General features: G+C 32.9%; 1 protein-coding gene across 28 annotated transcripts in view; it reads right to left on the bottom strand.

Moving 5' to 3' along the window:
- Window positions 1-22,949, bottom strand: part of CCDC91 (coiled-coil domain containing 91) — a 381,398-nt gene that overhangs the window by 117,881 nt on the left and 240,568 nt on the right. For all 28 annotated transcript variants that reach the window (XR_008300195.1, XM_053226085.1, XM_015065239.3 and 25 more), the window contains 3 exons: window positions 4,238-4,330; window positions 4,061-4,129; window positions 772-948 (listed from right to left, as the gene is read on the bottom strand). Coding sequence is in view for 27 of the 28 variants with exons in the window: in XM_053226085.1 (XP_053082060.1) it covers window positions 772-948; window positions 4,061-4,129; window positions 4,238-4,330 (339 nt within the window). In the remaining variant the exon portion in view is untranslated. The remainder of the gene's footprint in view (window positions 1-771; window positions 949-4,060; window positions 4,130-4,237; window positions 4,331-22,949) is intronic.

The following is a 22,949-nucleotide window of genomic DNA, read 5'->3' as shown; positions in this document are numbered from 1 at the left end:
CAATGTAATTTTTAATCGTTCAGATAAGTAGACAAAAGTTTATTTTGTATGCAGGCCATACTTGATATGTGATACCTTTTATGAAACCATGGGGATTATCTGTGAGGTCCTATTAATTATCAGTATCAACTACAGATATATAGATACACATATTGGGTATAATTAATGGAATCAAACTGTTTTCTACTCATATATAATACTTTATATTGATTGTCTCTGTATGTGTGTATGTGAAAAAGGAAAAAAATAAATAAACCAGAGGTTTAACATAGTTGCAACAACTAGACACAAATTTGGATCCTGACTTTTTAAAAAATAGTCAAAAGATAAAATTATAAGTTACTGAATTTTCTTTTTTTTCTTTCTTAATTTTTTTTTAACGTTTATTTATTTTTGAGACAGAGAGAGACAGAGCATGAACGGGGGAGGGTCAGAGAGAGAGGGAGACACAGAATCTGAAACAGGCCCCGGGCTCTGAGCTGTCAGCACAGAGCCCGACGCAGGGCTCGAACTCACAAACTGTGAGATCATGACCCGAGCTGAAGTAGGACGCTCAACCGACTGAGCCACCCATGCGCCCAAGTTACTGAATTTTCAATATCTGAAAGCAGAAGTATACTGATATACTAAAAATTATCAGTATAAAATATTAATATTATAGACAAAATAAACTGATATGTTCACTAAGGTGATTTTAAGATAAATAACAAGGAAACTTCATTTTGAGCAAAACAAGGAAAAAGACAGTCACAAAGAGTTAATTTTACTAACCTGACTTATTTTTCTCTGTTCTTGTATTGCTTTCTGAATTGCCTGAGATACTTCCTCTTGATCTTTTGCATGTTCAGTCTTCCATAACTCCCTTTCTTCAGCATGGGCTTTTTCCATATTTTTTCTTTCTTCTTCTATGGCTTTTAAAACTGCATCCTTCATTGCTTCTTTCTCAAGCTTCAAAACAAATAATGACTCTAATGAAAATATTTGAATGAGTGACTGCATAAGTACTTGAATAAGAAAGATTTGGGTTAACCTTTAAAAGGTACAAACTCGAATTCTATAGGGTTTAGTTCTGACACTGCTGTTTTTATGCACTTAATACCTGGTGCAGAATCAAATATTTGTTTTTGTACAAATATCCATACATTATTTCCAAGGCATATGTAAACTTCAAAGAAACTAAGCTTTACCTTAGTAAGTAACAGTTTTCAAGCTATTTGGTCTTAGGATCTCTTTACACTCAAAAGTTACTGAGTAATTAAAAGAGCTTTTGTTTATGCTGGCTATACATATTAAGATTACCATATCAGAAATTCAAACCAAGACAAAATAAAAATATTAATTCACTCTATATTAACATTAGATGTTCTGTATATTAATAATCTTTTATGAAAAATAACTATATTTTCCAACATTTAGAAGTGAAAAGAATATCTGTGAACCTCCTTAATGCCTGACTTAATAGAAGAAATTTAGGTCTCATACCAGCCTTCTGTTTTAAATTTGTAAAATGGTTTTTGGTTGAAGTATATAAAGAAAACTCAGTCTCACACAGACATGTAGTAGAAAAGGGAGGAGTATTTAGTAGCCAGTTTATATCTTTGTAAATATTGATGATTCCATACTGAAACTTATCAAGGGATAGCTCTTAAAGGATAGTTGCGATAAGGAAAATCACATAATGGCAATGAAATCTTTGTATTCTGCTACTTACTATATTACAATCTTTTCTTGCACTTTGAATGAGTCCTTTATCTATGTGTGATTTTTTTTAACATTTTTATTTGGAAAATATTAACTCAATAAATTATGCATCTCCTCTAGATGTTTACACATTTCATTATATCATAACAAGAAAGGTCAAATTTGTTAATGTCGCCATCAATTTCATAATAAAAGTCTTTAGCTATCTGAAAACAGATACAAATTTTCCAAAATTATAATTTTGCTTTAAAGCTCAAATTTTATCATTGGCAACAAAAACTGTTAGTTTTCTGTAGATGCTGGGCTCACTCTTTTTACTTTGGAGAAAATGTCTGCCAAATACTAAAGTCTGCATAACCCTTATTATTCACTAAAATGGTGTTCCATAAACGTTACCAACTTCAGTTGCAACTCAAACATAGGAATTTCTCTCTAGGAAACCATCATACTTTGGGATGCAGTAATGTCCATGGTCCTTCCACCTCTGATGCCCACAGTTAACACTCTTCTCTTTCTTCCAGTTAGCCAAATTTGACACAAGTTTTCAAAGCTGACTTACCATTTTCTGAACTCCTGTTTTACTCTACGATTCTTCTCTGAAACTACTCTCTTACGGTGCTCACCAATGCTCTCCGTTTTGTTAAATCCAAATAACAATTTTTTCTTTTTTTAATCCTTACTTATCTTGATGTCGAAGTCACATTTTACATACTTGACTATTTCTGTTTTCCTTTTCTTGGTTTGCATAACAGCATGATGCTCTTATTTCTACTTATATGGCTGACTCTACTCAGTTCTTTATAACTTCCTTCTTTCTCTGGGTTTTAAATTTTGGACTTTCAGTGCTCAGACCTTGCATCTCTTGTTACTCTATACTCTCCTGTGAGGTGATTATACATAACAATAATTTCTGTGGTTACCATTACCATCTGTTTGCTGAAAAAAAGAAATAAACTATATTAGCATCTTCAGGTCTCCTTTCTCCTCTGAGCTGTGAGGTAGATTTAGTTGCCTACTTACCTTATTTGAATATATCACAGGCATCTCAAACTATACCAGAGAAATAGTACCACTTTCCATGTTGTTTCTGAATCACTACTCTAGGAGTTCCCAACATGGCCTCCTTCTGTATTATCCACACCAAACATATATCCTGATTCCATCTCCTATTTCTAGAATTTGTCTATTTCTTTCCTTTAAACTATTACTACTACTATTTCTGCCACTCACTATCTTTTACATAGACTTTGGACACACTCTATTCTTTCCTTGCCTCTAGCCTTTGTTGCCTCTAATTTCCCCCAAATTAACGTAAGTTAGCATTATATCATATCTACACTCAAAATTTCAATGTTTCCATCCTTACCTGTAGAATAAAATTCAGACTCACAATTCAGAATATTAGACATCCTTCAAGCTAATTTTAAAAGTAGTTTATTGTTAAAAAACTCCTATGACATGGAAATACTGTCTATATACTCATAGTAATTTAATGCATCCCACCTTGCCTTATTGGTAATAAGTAATATTTTTCTTACGTGACTGTAAATATTTTAAGACAAAATCATCATCATCCTTCATGTTCCACCCCTGGCACAGAGATTTGCAAATATTAAACTTTTCAGATACTTGCTTTACTAAATTTAAATTTAAATCCAGATCTCAAAAGTTAGTGCTATATATGTACTTGCTGGCATATGTATATTTAATATCACGGACATACTATTTAGAAGAGGTATTTCAAAGTTGACTTTAAAAATCATGTATCTTTTAAAATATTTTTTAATGTTTATTTATTTTTAAGAGAGAGAGAGAGAGGGAGACAGAGAGAGAAAGTGGGGGAGGGGCAGAGAGAGAGGGAGACACAGAATCCAAAGCAGGCTCCAGGCTCTGAGCGGTAAGCACAGAGCCCGATGTGGGGCTCAATCTCACGGACCGGGAGATCATAACCTGAGCTGAAGTTGGACACTTAACCGACTGAGCTGCCCCAAAAACATAGATCTTTATAAATACATACATACACACATATACACACACATATATATATATACACACACATGCTCATACGTTATTTGTGAGGATACCTATTAAATACCAAGAGTTTATTAGTATCCCAACATATATTCTTCCTTAACAATTAATAATCTACAATATTTCAATGTCATTCTATTCCTAAATTTAACAATAATAGGAACAGCAATATCCTAACTTTAACAGGAAAAACAAGAAAGAAAAAAACTCTTTGATTTTTCTGTAATGAGGTTTTATGCAAAAAAGTAGATTGACTATACTATACTATGAACTCAGTTTTTAAATTCCACTTACTTACAAAGAAAACCATTATTACAGATAGAAATACCTTTGCAGCAGATAATAAAGCCTCTTTATTTCTTTGCCTTTCTTCCTCCAAACATTTTTCCAATATTACCTGTAAACGATAAGACAGTTGGGTAGACAGTGAATGTATTATTTGAGGTAATTATTTGAGGTAATAGAACACATTCTTTCTACACTCTGAGCAAACTTAAAGTATTACCTTCTGTTCTTGAGACTGTTGAATCAAAGCTTCCTTTATCTTTTCTTTTAACAGTTCCTTCTCTGTATCTAGCATTTCAAGGAGCCTCTGATGCTATAAGGAAAGATAAATGGATTATGATTATGGTTCGGAGATCAATAATCTATCAACAAGGAGTACAGCTTGTGGAATCCATTTGTCTGGTTCTACTGAAGTAGTCACTAGAGGAAACAATGGGAAGATTGCTAAAATGAAGGCATACAAGCCAAAAAAACCCCACTGAATTCACCTTTCTTCAATTGGCCAAGAGATCTTTTTGTGGCTCCAAACTCAACAAAGTATATGATATGAGAGCTAACTTAGGCACAACTACTCCAAATTGGAAAATAAATCAGAAAAGTATTAAATATCTTTCATCAAAATTAAATTTAGAAAAATTACTCACTAAAATTATTAGTTTGCAGCAAAAGAAGCAATCAGGTAAGAACTGATATTTGTTTGATGAACAACTATCATATTATTTGTGTTTCTAGTAAAGCACTAAAAGAAATTGAAAAATTATTGTACTTCAAGATTTTACCATAGATTCAGAAAATAAATCAATAAAAACAGTCAAAGGAATTTATGTGGTAGCTAATGTAACAATACAAAGAAGCCATACATTTACTTTTATTCCAATGTGCTAGTGAAAAAGCATACACAACCATCAGCCAGTTATCATGGAGTAGGCACTCAGAGTTTGAAGTTTTCTAAGAAAATTCAACCTTTGTATCCTCAGTATCTTCAATATAGAGAAGCCAGATACTTGTTCTGGAACAGTACTTTTATGAGGAAACATAACCCCAAAGAAAAATACATATGCGTACTCACACAGATTTCTCATTCAGTTACTACAGGCAAATAAGAATACTTTTTCTGATTTCTCTGATTTTGAAGCCTCCTTAAAATATGAACTTACTTGAACACCCAATATTTTATAATGTCTTTCGAAGTTGTCTGATGTAAAGTATTTTTTAAGGAGGCAGTTTACTTGGAGACGAAGTCACCAAAATAGTTATGCCTGGGAAGATAATCTATTATTCTTATTTTTAATTATAATGTTACTTTTTACCTTTATTTTTCAAGAAAATAAGAAAAATCACAAGATGTGTTTTTTCATTAAAAACAAATCCAAACTGTGATATTAATCATGGCATGCCTATGAGAAATTATTGGTACCATATGAATTTGTGAAAAGCAGCTAACAAATCAGTAGACTTAGCACATGCTACGTCATAACTGAGACTTTAATTCTGTATTCTATGTAAAGTCTAGATGCACACAAAATGTCACTGAATCAGAAAAAAAAATCTAATCCTATTTAAAATACACACACAAGAAAAAAGTTAAAAAATCTTATACCAGGTAAACAATTAGACTTAAAAATGATAAAATGATTATTAGTTAGACTTAAGTAATTAGACTTCAAAATGATACAATTCTCATATGAGACCAAAAAATATTGAATTTAGGCTTTGGGGGTAGGGGTAAACATAACCAAATAGAATCAATAAAAACTATTAGGATTAAACTACAAAATAAACTTTTCAGAGCTAATAATAACTTTGAAAATTATTTCTTCTTAAAAAGAATTGTCATGTTAATAAGTCAGACTAATGGAAATCATTAAGTAATTAATTGTAAGTAGGCCAAGTTTCTCTAGTGGTCTAAGAACTAGTACATTAGCTAAAATGACAATGCACTGTTTAGAAAATTCATTCCTAAACTCTATTTCTTAATTCTGATAGTACACTATAATGGAAGACTATTTTTGAGCTTTCTTCTATAAGAATAAACCCTAAGTTACCATTGGAAAGAAGCATCCTACATAAAATATAATTACTGAGAAAATATAATTGAGAAAATATAATTGAGAAATTATACTTGAGAAAATATAGTTAAGTTACTGACATAAATATAGGTAACAGTAGTTAACATTTTTGGAGCTTTTTTAAGATGTCAGGCGTTGTTAAAGGGGCTTTGTATGTGGCTGTATCACATTAAATCCATAACAAACTAAGTCAGGCAGTATTCTTTCTTGTTTCAGATGAGTGATCAGAGACTTCAGAGAAGCTAAGTAAATTGCCAGGTCTCTAATGAATCACTTAAGCAATAATCTTATCTGTGTACTCATTATCAACAGTAATAATTACCTACTAGCTAAAAGTGGCCTCAGTAGTACCTAGATGTTACCTAAAACTAAAAGCTACAAGTTGTAAAAGTTATTACAAGTTATGTGTCAGATAAGGCCTCACTTGCATTTGACCAATCTATGCTTCTGATTTTGTTCTTTTCAGAATAATATTAAATAAGACAGTTTATTAAATACTAATTAATATTAGGGAGATGATTCAGAAAAATGCTAAATGACATGTTTAAACCCTAAAATTAAACACAGTTAATTTGTAAAATGAAGCTAATCGAGAACAATATAAAGATGCATCTTTGGGAACTTGTACAATTTTGGCCTTATGAAATATTCCTAGGAATGGTACTGGCTGGTTGATAATTGAGCATGGTTTATATTTTGAGGCATGCCCTCACACTGTATTCCAGAAAAACAATAGTAGGGCAAAGGATAAGGCAGATTCTCTTTGAAAACAGAATCATGGACTGGATGAGCAACTGACCAAGAAACTATTCCACTGTTGGAACAGAGACATCAGCAGTATTTGGTATCTGCTATGGGCCAACCATTGCTGCTTATCTCATCATACTCCCTTTTTGAAAAATGGGAATTTTAGTTGCATCTTTTCTGTTCTCTTCTTTTTGAATGTACTGATTATAACTTTTTGGAGCGAGGAGGGTAGGGGCAAGGGCTCTGCTCTAGAGTTCCTTTTCTGTTTGTTTGAGTCGGTAATTTTCTCATTTAAGACATTTCTCCAATGTTTGGTAGTCTTTTTCAGTTCATGCATACTAAAATTTCAGACACAAAAAAGCTGGTAAGAAATTCTGTGTATGTGGGCAAGTTTCACAGTAGGTACAAAAAAGCTGGCTTTTTCCTGGTTGTGGTGGCAATTCCCAAATGTCATGTTTATACACATTCTCTTGGGCTGCTCTTTTGGCCTCGAAAAAAAAAAAATTCCCCAATCTTCTCACTGGTGCCATAAGGCAAATAAATATGCAGCATTCTAGGAGTGATATGAGCAAAGGGGATGGGGGTGAAAAGCTCATTGTAAAATGGATTTTGATTTAATCTCCCAGTTTTTAGTCCCTGCCTTACTCCTCTTTATGTGGTCAGAGTATCATGTACGATCACTCCTTTGTCTTGCTAGGGTGTACAGTAATTATCTGAATTAAGAATGATAGGCCGCAGGGTGACTTTCAACCATTCCTTCAGCTTTGCACCTGGTGCCCTTATTTCCTGAGGCACTCTTGGGATTTGCAGGAAAGAGCAGCCTGCCTCATATGAACTTCACCTTAATGGACTAAGCTTACAATGTTTTAGCCTCTGCTAAGTCCATGATACTGCCTACCTCTTACCTTTGCTAGTTTCTTTATTGTTTTTTATTTGTTTGTTTGGGTCCCCTTTAGTGTCATTTTAGTGATTTTTTGAGGGGAGAGACATACAGAAAGGTAGAAGAGATGAGTATATTTAATTTACCATACTTATCTAGATTTAGGACCACTTTTAAAAAAACAATCACATCTTATCTTTTGACTGAACATTATGTGTCAAGCACTGTGTTAAGAACTTTAAAGTATTAGTGGGAATCCTCACAACAACCCAGAAATGTCTTACCACTTACATTTCACAGATTTTCGAAATGAGTTTCAGAGTGGTAATATAAATTGCTTACATTCATAGGACTAATTAACAGTTAAAACTGAGACTGGGACCCATTAAGGGCTGAATACAAAATCACAGACTTTACACTAGATTCTCTAGAATCAACATACAACTAAGGGCTCTTTCTGTTCCATCTCTATAGACTATTTCTTTGACTTCCTGGGTTTCAGTCATACATTCATACTAATCACCTAGCCTTATAATTTATAAGAAAAAAATGCAGAATTATAGTTATGTTTTGGTCATGGTTCCCCCTCCCCCCACATCTGGCCCCTTAAGGGAAGGTAACAGAGATGGCAAGACCATAAAAACTAGAAGGGAAGAGGAAAACACTCATCCTTGAGGAATAATTTTTTTTAAGCAAGACTGTAGGATATTTAGGTACGTGAGACTCTTCCACTGGAATGCCAAGAAATATACACAATGAGCCAAAAACTTTGCTCAGGAATCAATGCCTATATCAGCTAGCACATTTTTCTCTTTTTAAAAGACACATACACTTTCAGGGAAAGACTTTTCTGAAAGAATAGATTAATTTATTAGTAGCCAATTATAAAGACTGCATTATATATTTCTGTAAGATGAAAAAAAGGTATTCTTCAGTTCCATTTATATTTTGGGGGCATCTCCCTGGGAGGCAATATATCTCATTAGAACTAACATGGACACTGCAGTCTTGTTTCCATAGTGTAGTGGTTATCATGTTTGCCTCAAACATGGGCGCTGGAATCAGACAGATCTGGAGTCAGTCACCAGTTCTTCACTTAAGGAAGGTACAACTTAAAGTTTTCTAAGCTTCTGTTTTATTTCCTTTATTATGTAAGAAAGGCTAATATAAGTCAGGCTAATAATGCCAACTTCACAGTTGTGAGAATTAAATGAAGTAATGTAGGTAATACATCTGGTACTCAAAAATGTTAACTAGACTTCCTGTCAAGCAGTGCATAAGATAATACAGTTCATTTAGGAAAAAAAAAATTTTTTGCATAAAGAAGAAAATATTGGTTGCTACTTAAAAGTAAAGGCCTAAGGAGGAACATCCATACCCTTTTTCAATAATAATTTTGAAAATACCTTTCACTGAATTATAGTGTTAACTTTGTAATCCATGCCAATTTCATTTCAGTGGATATTACTAAATAGTAGACCTTATAATCAGGAATAAAGGCCATTCCTGTCATAGAATACTTGAATCTGGGGAAAAGGCTATCCAAGACTACAAGCAGTAGTTTTAAACATCTATTTTGAAACTTTTCAAAATCTTTCTTTTTTCAATATAAATTAAGATTGCAATGCATTTTTGTTCTCAACATGACTGCTGTCTTTCCTGTTTCTAGACTTGCCCTCTAGAATAAGTCCTCTCTGTAAAATCTGACCATGACCATTCAACTATACTTTGAACATAGTGGATAATAGCACCAACTATGGATCACAGGACACAAAAAAACAGATTCAAATACTAGCTCTCCTTGCTAGTTCTACTCTAGTAACGTGGTCTTTGACACATTTTTTAAACCTGAAATTCAGTACTGATCTTCTGAAAAATGAGGATTAGCATCCACTTTATAGGGTTGTTCTGATGATTGATCAAATATATCAAATGTTTTATATAGCACCACACCTATTGTCAGCGTTCATAATTTTTACTTATTAGAGTTATGAACGATTTTTTAAATTTTATTTTATATAGAGAGAGTACAAGCAGGGAAGAGGGGTAGAAGAAGAGAGAGAACCTTAAGCAGGCTCCACACTCAGTACAAAGCCTGACATGGGGTTCGATCCCCTGGGATCGTGTCCTGAGCTGAAATCAAGAGTCAGATGCTCAACCGACTGAGCCATCGAGGCACCCCAAATTATGAACTTCTATAGAAAATTTGAGCCAAATGTCTATCAAGTGATAAATGGATAAAGAAGGTGTGATTGATAACACACACACACACACACACACACACACACACACACACACGCACATGCAATGCAATATTACTTGGCAATCAAAAAGAATGAAATGTTGCCATCTGCAACAACATAGATGGAACTGGAGGAGTGTACTATGCTAAGCGAAGAAAGTCAGAGAAAGACAAATACGTGACTTCGCTCATAGATGGAATTTAAGAAACAAAACAGATGAACGTAGGGGAAGGGATAGAAAACTAGGATAAAAACAGAGAGGGAGGCAAACCATAAGAGACTCTTAAATACAGAGAACAAACTGAGGGTTGCTGGAGGGAAATTTCCCCTCACCCCAGCCCTGGTAACCTCTAATCTACTTTCTGTCTCTGAATTTACTTATTCTAGATATTTCATATAAGTGGAATCAAATAGTAGTCACCTTTTGGTTTGGGTAATTTCACTTAAAATAATGTTTGCAAGCCTCGTGCATGTTGTAGTATGTATCTGAACATCATTCCTGTTTATGGCTGAATAATATTCTATAGTATGACTATACTACTTTCATTTTATTTATTCATTTGTTGATGGACACTTGGGTTGTTTTCAACTCTTGACTATTTTGAATATGCTATGAATATTCATGAGTAAAAAATGTATTTGAGTCCCTGTTTTCAATTCTTTTGAATATATACCTATGTGCAGAACTGCTTGGTCATATAATAATTTACGTTCAATTTTTTGATGCACCACCAAACTGTTTTCTACAGTTACCCCACCAGTTTATCTTTCAACAAGCAATGTGCAAGGGTTCCAATTTCTCCTTATCCTCTACAACATGTTACTTTCTTTTTTTTTCTTCTTATGATAGTCACCTTAGTAATTGTGAAATGGTATCTCATTGTGATGCTTTTTCCATTTGTCTAAGCATGCTGAACATCTTTACAAGTGCTACTTCTACTTTTGATACTGTACTACTCCTTTCCAACTATTACTAGCATTATCTGCACAAAAAGGAAGTGGTTATAGCTCTTTCTGCAGTCTTTATAGGACTGTAGTATAAAGTGCACTGGACTTGAGGTTTGTTCATTGTCTGAGATGCTGCCAAAAGTAGGGATGCCTTTCCTCTCTGGGCCAGAGGTTATTTCAGTTAATTACAGCAAACCAGAAATTATAATGTTAAGAAACAGCTTAGCCAAAAAGATTTCAGCCTTCCTTTATTCTATCTAAAATAAAGTATTAAATATATCTGGGGATTATTTGTATTACTCCTGCATTCTGACTCAATACAGAATTCCTTAATTGTCCAAAAGTTCCAGCATCCTAGAAATGGCTCTCCAGCATCCAGCATCAGAGCCAAAATTGAGCCAATTGGCAACATCCAATCATAAGATTTGTGTCTAAATATTTATAACTTCAGAGGAACATTCAACAGAATTTGCAATACATGCCCTTATAGCATTTTAAAAGGCATTATGAAAATTAAATGAAATCTGTATCAGGAAATCTCACCCAAGAACAGTGAAGAGTTGATGACATTTTGCTTATCTAAAATATTCTACTGATTGATTCTTAAAATTATATTGAAATTTTAGTGTTTTTTTCTTTAGGGTATTGGAAAAATAAATGCAAACTACACAGTTCCATTAATCTTACAGAGTAGATGCTTAATGCAAGAATCTCAAGGACAGTCCTTTGAAATTTAGCCTAAAGCATAAAGACATTCAGAAATAGATTGTTTTTTCCTCCTCTTGGAAGGAGTTCTTCCAAGTGAAAAATGTTTGATGCAGACTCAAATATAAATATGGAGGTTATGTGGTTTTTACATGGTTCCTCTAAAAAATATTTAAAACTCTCTTTTTTCTTGGAATGTGAGTCACAAGAGATACTGTAAAAAGATTTAATCACAATCATACATGGACAGTTTTTTGCATGTTAAATTATAGACTAAGCAATCATGAAAGCTCATATTCAGGTATACGGTTATCCATCACAGGTCCAAAAAACTTCACATAATTTCATGTGTGGTATATGTATATGTAGCATATTATTACGTAATTAAAACTCAACAAGCATCATCTTACACTTTCTATAAAGTACAGACATTGAATAAGATCAAGTGGTCTAGTAGGTTTTTAAAGCACAAGCTCATATATGCCTCCATTTAACATGACTTTAAAGACACTAAATAAATTTAATAAATGTCTTAATGTAAAGTGAGTTGCAGACATTTCACCCATTCATGGGCCAACACATTAAACATTGTTTAGAGGGGCGCCTGGGTAGCTGAGTTGGTTAAGTGTCTAACTCTTGATTTCAGCACAGGTCATGATCTCATGGTTCATGGGTTGGAGCCCTGTGGTGGGCTCTGCGCTGACAGGCAGAGTCTGCTTGGGATTCTCTCTCCTCCTCTCTCTGCCCCTTCACTGCTCTCTCTCTCAAAACAAATAAATCAACATTTTAAAAACTATGTTGTTTAGAAAGAAAACCTAAAACAGATAAACTGATATTAAATCTACTCAAAACAGTTACCACAAGCCCAATAATATCAATAAACTTCTTAAAATAAATAAAATAAAACTATAAGCTACACTAGACTTATTTCACTGAAATAGGCTTATTTCTAATAGGCATGAAAAATATAAGCAAATTAGTTATTCCTCTTAAATTGAGTGATACATCAGCATAAAAAAAAAGGTAAGACTAGTTTATATTTCCATAATGAGGTTTCTTTATTTGGATAGTGTATATTTTATTAAATGGAAAATTAGGATATGTCCCAATCCTAAGTTTAAATAGAATATTTCTGCTTCAACCATTTTCAAGTGAAATACCCTCTGAAAATACATCTCAACCCTATCATTCCTTCCACTTACCTAAGCACAATAAAATAAGCTTGTTTCAATATAATAGTGCCTTTCAAATTGACATTTGAAATAAGTGACCCATGTATATAAGACAATGCCCTTAGCAAAAAAGCATAACGCAACTGCTGTAGTACTTTCAGGAACCAATTTAATAGCATACTAACTGTCCTTAAGTCTGGTCTGTGCTTCCTATTCTTAAAATTTATTATCAGAAAATACTATGTACTTACCTCTCAATTTTTCATGCTTGTCGATTTTATAACTCCATTTTTGTACCCTGCACAGTAATATCCCTAAACTAGTTAGAATCAGACTTAAAAAAAAAAGTTGACAAAGGAATATTCTAATTTATTACAGAATGGGGATCTGCCAGACAAAAATCAGTTTCAGGAGCACAGCTCCTACTGTTTACATTGTGTTTCCTGTGTCGAACATTGTTTCATCCATTTATTTTATGTGTGTGTGTGTAAACGTACATACACACACACAAGTAATACACACATATATATATTATACATATAAAATAGCAGAAAAAGGAAAGTACTGACATAAATGATAAAGGCATATGTTTCATAAAACAAATACAATTATGATAATATGGAAATCATTAAACTTGCTGAAATGGATGAGTTATTGCCCTTAATTGGATATTCAATGAACTAAGGACAGTCTATATAAGGTCTCTAATACTGAAATAATATAACTGAGAGATCTGTCTATAAAGGTAAGGTGTAATTACTGATGTCATAGTTTTTAGATGTCTTGGGAATGAAAACCCTTATACTGGGTAAGTTTATTAATCAGTGTTAGCATATTTTCAAAAAGATATCTGGTACAAAAGTAGGAGAATGCTTATAATGCAAAAGAATAAAAACGATATGTATGAAGATGTATATGGCAAAATTCCTTATAAAAGTGTAAAACCCAAAACATTTAAAATGTCCAAAAAAGGGGTACAGTACAAGAAATGATAGTATGTCAACTAAAAGGAGTATCGTGATCATTAAGCGTAATAAAACTATGCATAAATAATAGAATTATGTTTATAAAATACAATTATTTGAAGAAAAAACATAAGATTATTTAAAGCCATCATCATTATTATAAAGATGTAATAATATATATATTTGAATAAATATTGAAAGGGACGAGAACAGTAAAAAGAACATTGCTTTACTGGGAAACTGGTAGATGAATGTTATTCTTTTCTAAATTTAGTATCAGTCTAGTTAAAGACAAAGAATAACTTCTTTTTTTAAATGTTTTTATTTATTTTTGAAGGAGAGACAGAGCATGAGCGGGGAGGAGCAGAGAGAGAGGGAGACATAGAATTTGAAGCAGGCTCCAGGCTCTAAACTGTAAGCACAAAGCCCGATGTGGGGCTCGAACTCATGAACTGTGAGATCATGACCTGAGCTGAAGTCAGACGTTTAACTGACTGAGCCACCCAGGCGCCCCAAAGAATAGAACTTCTTTAAATGGCAGCAGGAATATGATTTGATACATAGGGGGAAAATGGTGGAAAAGACTAAGATGTGCATAAAATATTTGATAATAATTAATTAATCTAACATTTGTTTGCCTACATTTTAGAAAACAAATTAAAACCCGTGAAAATGAAGAATTTTTCACAAGCAATTTACTCTTTTTTGTTAAATTTTATAAGGTAAAGAAAAACACAGGCATACGGGAAGTCTTGATTATGTAAATTTTGTGGGTAAATATTTAATGTTAACTGTCAAATCTGTCCCTATTGGCCTATAGTGTAATATCAGCAATTTGAAACTCAAAACCTTCCATAATCTAACCCTAATATATTCTTTTCCAATCTAATTTATCTTCAAAGTCATTTCAACATGTTAAGAACCAACTTATTTTCTTCTACAATTAAAAAGAGTTTTATGGATCTAAGAAAATATATAAAGAGCTGTGCATTTTTAGGTAGAATCTTTATTAAGGTGATGAGTATTTTAAACTACTAGATAGGAAGAAAGTACACATGCTTCCTAGAAGTATTTTATTAACATGCTTTTTTATAGAACATCTTAGATTTTTACTATGAGATGTGTGGTTTGAGAAGTCGTGGTTTAAACCACTATTGTCTTGACAGGCTATTTACTGATTTTAGCAATTTTATTTATATTTGTTTGTTTATTTTTTAGAGAGACAGTAAGTGTGAACAGAGGAGAGGAACAGAAAGAAGGGGAGGGAGGGAGGAAAGTGGGGGGAGGAGAGAGAGAGAGAGAGAGAGAGAGAGAGAGAGAAGCCTTCCATACTCAGTGCAAAGCCTGACACGGAGCTTGATCCCATGACTCTTGAATCATGACCTGACCTGAAATCAAGAGTCAGACACTCAACTTACTGAGCCATCCAGACACACCCTCATTTTAGCAATTTTAAAATAATTATGAATGTAATTATTAACGCTCATTAATAACACTTATATAATGCTTACATTTACATAAAACAAAGAGGTAAATAAAAAGTGAACGTTATACTTTTCTGGTTACATGACACAAAATATACCATGGAAGACCCAGTACAGAAGTGTTGTATAAAAAATACAAAACATCTCTTTAAATATTACTAAGTTGATAAGTAAGAAGGCAAAACTGATAAAAACCACAAATTCAAGGAGGTAAACAAGCTCTGGATACAGACTGTTCTTAGGAAATCTAAACAATGCTAAAATACTTGAGTTTTGTTTAAAATGAACCATGCTTAAAAACAGAAACAAAACCCAGGGGCTGAAAAGGGGAAAGTTAGGAGACTTGTTTGTATAAAGCTACAATGCCTGAAAGGTAACACACTAAGTAGGTAGGCTAGAAAAAACCCACACAGCAAAGACAAGGTGAAAGATTTTTGTTTTGAGTTAGAGGTGCAGGGGGAAAGGGGAGGTTCCCTGATAATGCATAATCACATGCTATTCATGCTACTTCCTTTGCAGATTTGGCATAAAAATTCCTATGCACCCTGTATCTCAAAAATCCCCAATTAAAACTTTACCTTGAAGGACTATCAGAAGCAAAGCAATTCTTCCATGGAAGAACAGACCTTAAACCTAAGCATCAAAGAATTATCAAAATTAAAATTCCAATAAAGATGATCTCACAAACATAAAACACAAAATACCCAAGAAAACAAGCTACCATGAATGTGAGAAGAAAGCTGTGCAGAATCAGACCTTAAACCAGCAGACACCAGAATGAGTCAATATAAATTATGCAAAAAGTACATTTAATGTATTTTTTAAAGTGCAAAAAAGTATGAGTAAGAGATAAGACACCATAAAAATGAACATGTACATGGGAAAAATAATATAAAATATGGAAACTAAATACACATAAAATGAAAATTAAAGCTCAATGTTTGGCTTAAACTTCAGTTTAGGCAGAAAAGTATGAACAGGAAGGAAGACCTGTAAAGAGATTATACAAAATGAAGAATATAAACAACAAAATTAAAAATGTGCTACAGAAGTATGAGAGACACTGAATAGAGATCAAGAAAGTTTAGAGGTGCCTGGTGGCTCAGTTGATTGAGCATCAGACTCTTGATTTTGGCTCAGGTCATGATCCCAGAGTTATGGGACAGAACCCATGTCAGGCTCCATACTGAGCAAGGAGACTGCTTGAGATTCTCTCTCTCCCCCTTTGCCCTTCTCCTCCACTTGTGATCTCTCTCTGTCTAAAATAAAGTTAAAATTAAAAAAAAAAAAAAAAACTAACACAGTGAATTAGACTTCTGGAGGGAAATAACAGAGAGATTGAGGTAGAATCAATTTTCCATATTAAAGCCCAATATGTAACATAAAGAATTAAAAAAAACTCATACCAAGTAATATTATGGTATAAAAGCAGAACTTAAAGCAAAAAGAGATTCTGTATCAGCAGCCATAAAGAAAAAATTAATCACTTATTAAAAATGGTCATTAGTATTAACTCAGAATTACGTATGTAAGTAAAACTATAAGAATGAAAAAGAAATGTTTATTATGATAAAAACAAAAAATAAAGACAGTTTACCAACATACCTACATAGAAGTACTATTCAGTGGTACTCACTTTAAATTTCACCTTAGTAGATGCAGAAAAATAATTTAATAAAATTCAACATCTTTTCATGATATTTATTGGGATAAACAAACATCTATCATGACAAAACATGATGAATGTTCTTATGATAAGCACATGACAAAAACTATCATGATAAGCGTAATAAACACTTCACATGATAAACACATGACATACAATTTGGGTATAGCAGAACTATACCTCAACATAATAAAGACCAATATAACAAGCCCACAACTAATATCACATCTCTAATGGTGAAAGGCTGAAAGCTTTTCCTCTAAGATCAGAAACAAGACAAGGCTCTCAGCACTTCTATTCAACATAATACTGGAAGTTCTAGCCAGTACAATTAGGCAAGAAAAATAAAAGGCATGTAAATTGGCAAGAAAGAAGAAAAATTACCACTATTTGCAGATGATATGAGCTTACATATACAAAATCCTAAAGATGCCACCAAAAAGTGTTAGAATAAATAAAGTCAGTAAAGTTGCAAGATATAAAACTATATTCAAAAATAACTTGTGCTTCTATACACTAACAAGGACCTATCTGAAAGAGAAATGAGGCACCTGGGTAGTTCAGTCGATTAAGCTTCTAACTCTTGATTTTGGCTCAGGTCATGATCTCATGGTTTGTGGGATCAAGCCCTGTACTGGGCTGTGGTGCTGACAGTGAGTATGGGTCTTACTTGGGATTCTCTCTCTCTCTCCCTCTGCCTTTCCCTCACTTGTGCCCTCCTTCTCTCTTTCTCAAAATAAATGACATTTAAAAGCAATTAAAGAGAAATCAAAGAATCTCAATTGCAATAGCATCAAAAGCAATAAAATAATAAGAAATAAATTTAAACAACATAAAAGATATGTACACAACTGTAAAACACTGATGAAAGAATTTGAAGAAGACAAAAATAAATGGAGATATCCCATGTTCACAAAGTGGAATAGTTAATATTGTCCAAATCTCCATGCTATACAAAGCCATCAATAAATTCAATGTAATCTTTATCAAAATTCCATTGTGCTTTTCATAAAAATAGCAAAACAATTCTAAAATTTGTGTGGAACCAGAAAAGACCCTGAGTAGCCAAAACAATACCTAGGGAAAAAATGCAAAACTGGAGTCATCACACTTTCTGTTTTCAAACTATATTACAAACCTATAGTAATCAAAATAGTTGATACTGGCATAATACAGAAATACAAACCAAGAGAAAAGAATCAAGAGCTCCAAAATAAACCCATTCACATATGATCAACTAATATTTGACAAAGGGGCTAAAACATGCAATGGGGAAAGGACAGTCTCCTCAATAAATGGTATCAGGAAAACTGGATATCCACATGCATAAGAATAAATTGGCCCCTTATCATACACTGTATGCAAAACATAACTAAAAGTGGATTAAAGACTAAAATGCAATACGTGAAGCCTTAAAAATCCTATAACATAGGAAAAAACCTCTTTGACATTAGTCTTACAGCAATGCGTTTTTGTTTTTGTTTTTGATATGGCACCAACAGCACAAATAACATAAGTGAGACAACATCAAACTAAAAGCTTAGACACTACAACAAAAAAACAGACCAAAAAAATAAATAAATAAAAAGGAAACCTACAGAATGGGAGAAAATACTTGTAAATCATATATCTGATAAGGGGTTAATATGCAAAATATATAAGGGACTCATACAGCTCAGTACTAATAATACGTCAGTAGAAGCTTCCAAAACTGGAGAGCAAACAGGGAAAAAAAAGACTAAAAAAGAAAACCAGAAGAGAATTATCCAAGAATTGTAGGATTACTACAAAGGTATACTATACACGTAATTAGAATACCAGAGGGAGAAGAAAAGGAGAAAGAAGCACAAGAAATATTTCAAGTAACAATGACTGAGAATTTCTCCAAATTAATGTCAGATACCAAACAAAAACTCCAGGAAGATTCAGAGAACAAAAAAAGAATAAATTCCCCCCCAAAATACACCCATGCATATCATATTCTAACTGCTGAAAATCAAAGGTAAAGAAAACTTTTTGAAAGAAGCCTGGGGGGTGGGTGAAATACCTAACCTCTAAAGGAGGGAAGATAAGAATTATACCCAACTTCTCTTTAGAAACGATGGAAATAAGAGAATAAAGTGAAATATTTAAAGTAATGACAGAAAAGCCCACAAATCTAAAATTATGTCCTGTGAGATTATTCTACAAAAGTGAGGGAGAAATACTTTCTCAAACAAACAAAAATTGAAATAATTTATTACCACTAGACCTGACTTGCAAGGAATGTTTTTAAAAAGAAAGTTATTCAGAGAAAAGAAAAATGATATAGGTCAGAAACTCAGGTCTACATAAAGGAAGAACATCGGAGAAAGAATAACGGTAAAGTAAATTTTTATTCTTGATTGCTCAACCCAGTAACAGTTTGCTCAACAGCAATAATGTATTTTATTATGTATGTTTTTATATGTGATGTGTGTGCACATATGTAGTCTCTATATATTAAAACACACATATATGTGATATCTTTATCTGTATAAATGAAATGAATGACAAGAATGACACACAGAACAGACAGGAAAATATTTAGAAATACTTTCTTATTATAAGGTACTTGCACTGCATGTGAAGAGGTATAGCATTATTTGTAAGTGGACACGGATTAGTTGTAAATGATATTACACAGTCTAGGGCAACCAATAAAAAAAAGGTAAAAGAACATGTATAATTGATATGTGAAGAAAGCAGAGAATATAAAATGCTCCATTCAAACCATAATAAAAAAGAAAAGCTGACAAAGACAAAAATGAGAACAAAGAACAAGGGCAACAAATAGGAAACGGTAGCAATATAGTATACATTAATCCAACTATATCAATAATCAAATTAAATGTCAATGGTTTGAAATATACTAATTAAAAGACAAATATTGAAAGAGTCAATCAAAATAAGAGACATGATATAAGTTGTCCTAAAGAAACCCACTTTAAAAATAAAGACACAACTCGATTAAAATAAAGGGATAGAAAAAAAATATACTTTGCTAACACTAATTCTATTAGTTACAGACAAAGCAGAATTCCTTCCCACCCCTCCTCCATAAATCAATGGAGAAAATAAACAAAAGCTGGGTCTTTGAAAAGATCTATATAGTAGATACGTCTCTAGCCAGGTTAACAGAGAGAAGAGTGAGGACAAATTTACTAACACTGGAAATGAAAGAGGGGACATCAATACAGATCAATCAATATAGATCCCATAAGCATTAAAAGAATAATAAAGGAATACCATGTACTATACCTACAAATTTGATAACCTAGATGAAATGGACCAATTCCTCGAAAGTTACAATATGACAAACTTCAAGAAAAAACAGACACTCTGAATAGAATCTTTCCAAAATAGAAAGCAACAAGACCTGGTTTGTTCAATAGTAAATTCTACCTAACATTTAAGAAATAAATTATGCCTTTCTACAATCTCTTCCAGAAGCAAGAGGAGAGAATACTTTCCAACTTTTTCTATAAGGTTAGCATTACCTTAACCAAAACCATACAAAAAGAAATACAAAAAATGCCCAACAGAATACACTACCAAATTAAAGTTAAAAAATGTGTAAAATTACACAAGCAAGTGGGATTTATGTCAAGTATGTAAAGCTGGTTCAACATCCAAAATCAATGTAATCCATCACATCAACATAATAAAGAAAAATTATATAGTCATATCCAACACATGCAGATTTGACAAAATTCAATAGCCATCATTAAAAATTCTCTGCAACTAGGAATGAAAGGAATTTGCTGAATATGATAAAGAACACCTACAAAAAAACTATAGTTATCATTGTAACTTTTTAAAAGAAGTTTTCCAGGTAAGATCAGGAAAAAGGCAAGGATGTTGTATCTCACCATTGCTTTTCAACATCATACTGGAAGTCCTAGCTAATGCAATAGGCTAAGAAAAGGAAATAAAGGTATACAGATTGGAAGAGGACATTAAGCTGTCTTTGTTCACATATGACATGGTCATCTATGTAGAACATACAAAAGAACTGACAAAAAGATTCCTGAAACCAATAAGCTATTACAATAAGGTTGCAGGATAAAGGTTAAGATACAAAATCAATTCCTTTCCTATATAGCAGCAGCAAGTGGAATTTAAAATTAAAATCACATTATAATTTACATTAGCATCCCTCAAACTGAAATACTTAGGCATAAAACTAACAACATAAGTACAGAAGCTATACGAGGAAAACTCCTTTTCACACTGGCTTTTTTCCACTCAGTAATATGTATTTAAGGGCCTCCATATAATATGTATTTAAGATTTCTCCATGTCTTTTCATGCTTGATAGATTATTTCCTTTTAGTATTGAATAATATTCCATTGTCTGGATATAAAAGAGTTAATTTATCCATTTACTGAAGGTCATCTTGGTTGCTTCCAAGGTTTGGCAATTATGAATAAAGCTGCTATAAACATCTGTGCATTTGTATGCAGGGTTCTGTGTGGACATAAGCTTTCAACTCCTTTGGATAAACACCAAGGAGTATGATTGCTGGATCATATGGTAAAAATATGTTTAGTTTTATAAAAAACTGTGAAGCTGTCTTCCAAAGTAGCTGTACCACTCTCTATTCCTACCAGCAATGAATGAGGGTTCCCTTTGTTCCACATCCTTACGGTGTTTAGTATTGTCAGTGTTCTGGATTTTGTTCATTCGAATAGGTGTGCATTGATATTCCATTGTTGTTTTACTTTGCATTTCCCTAATAACACATGATATGGAGCATCTTTTCATATGTGCTTATTTGCCATCTCTATATCTTTTTTGATGAGGTATCTATTTAGATCTCTTGCCAATTTTTTAACTAGGTTGTTTTCTTATTGTTGTGGTTTAAAACTTCTTTGTATGTTTTGGATAATAGTCTTTCCTTTATCAGATGTGTCTTTGGCAAAAATTGTTTCTCACTCTGTGGCTTCTCTTCTCATTCTCTAACACTGTCTTTCATGCAATAGTTTTTTTTTTTCATTTTAATGAAATCCGGTTTAATAATTCTTTCTTTCATGGAATTTCCCTTTGGTGCTATATCTAAAAAGTCATAGCCATAACCCAAGATTATCCAGGTTTTCTCCTGTTATCTTCTAGAAGTTTTAGAGTTTTGCATTTAAGTCTATGATTGACTTTGAGTTAGTGTTTGTGAAGGGTATAAAGTCTGTGTCTAGATTCATTCTTTTGCATGTGGATGTTCACTTGTTCCAGGACCATTTGTTAAAAAGAATTTGCTCTCTTTTATTGCCCTTTCTGCTTTGTCAAAGATCAACTGACTATGTGTATGTGGGTCTCTATCTGGGCTCCCTTTTCTGTTCCATTGTTCTATTTGTGTATTCTTTCACTAATACCACACAGTCTTGATTTTCATAGCTTTACTTTAAGTCTTGAATTCAGATAGTCCTCTAATTGTGTTCTTCTGCTTCAATATTGTTGACTACTCTGGATCTTTTTCTCTCATAAAAATTTTATAATCATTTAGTCAATATCCACAAAATAACTTGCTAGGATTTCGATTAGGATTGGATTGAATCCATAAACAAATTTGGGAAGAAATGACACCTTGACAATATTAACTCTTTCTATCTATGAATACAGAATATCTCTATATCTTTTTAGTTCTTTGATTTTGTTCATCAGAGTTTGATAGTTTTCCTCATATAGATCATAGACATATTTTGTTGGATTTATACCTAAGTATTTCAATTTTTTGCTTGCTAATATAAATAGTACTGCATGACAAATTTTTTAAATGTTTATTTAGTTTTGAGAGAGACAGAGAGAGAGAGAGAGAGAGAGAGAGAGAGAGAGAGAACATGAGCATGAGCACGAGCAAAGGAGGGGTAGAGAGAGAGGGAGACACAGAATCTGAAGAAGGTTCCAGTCTCTGAGCAGTCAGCTCAGAGCCCGATGCAGGGTTCAAACTCACAAACTGTGAGATCATTACCTGAGCTGAAGTTGACACTTAACCAACTGAACCACCCAGATGCCCCAATAGTATTGTAGTTTTAATTTC

Source organism: Acinonyx jubatus, chromosome B4, assembly GCF_027475565.1.
Source record: "Acinonyx jubatus isolate Ajub_Pintada_27869175 chromosome B4, VMU_Ajub_asm_v1.0, whole genome shotgun sequence".
Classification (NCBI taxonomy): Eukaryota; Metazoa; Chordata; class Mammalia; order Carnivora; family Felidae; genus Acinonyx; species Acinonyx jubatus.
Note: the sequence above shows the minus strand (reverse complement) of the source record. Positions and strands in the feature narration are given on the sequence as shown.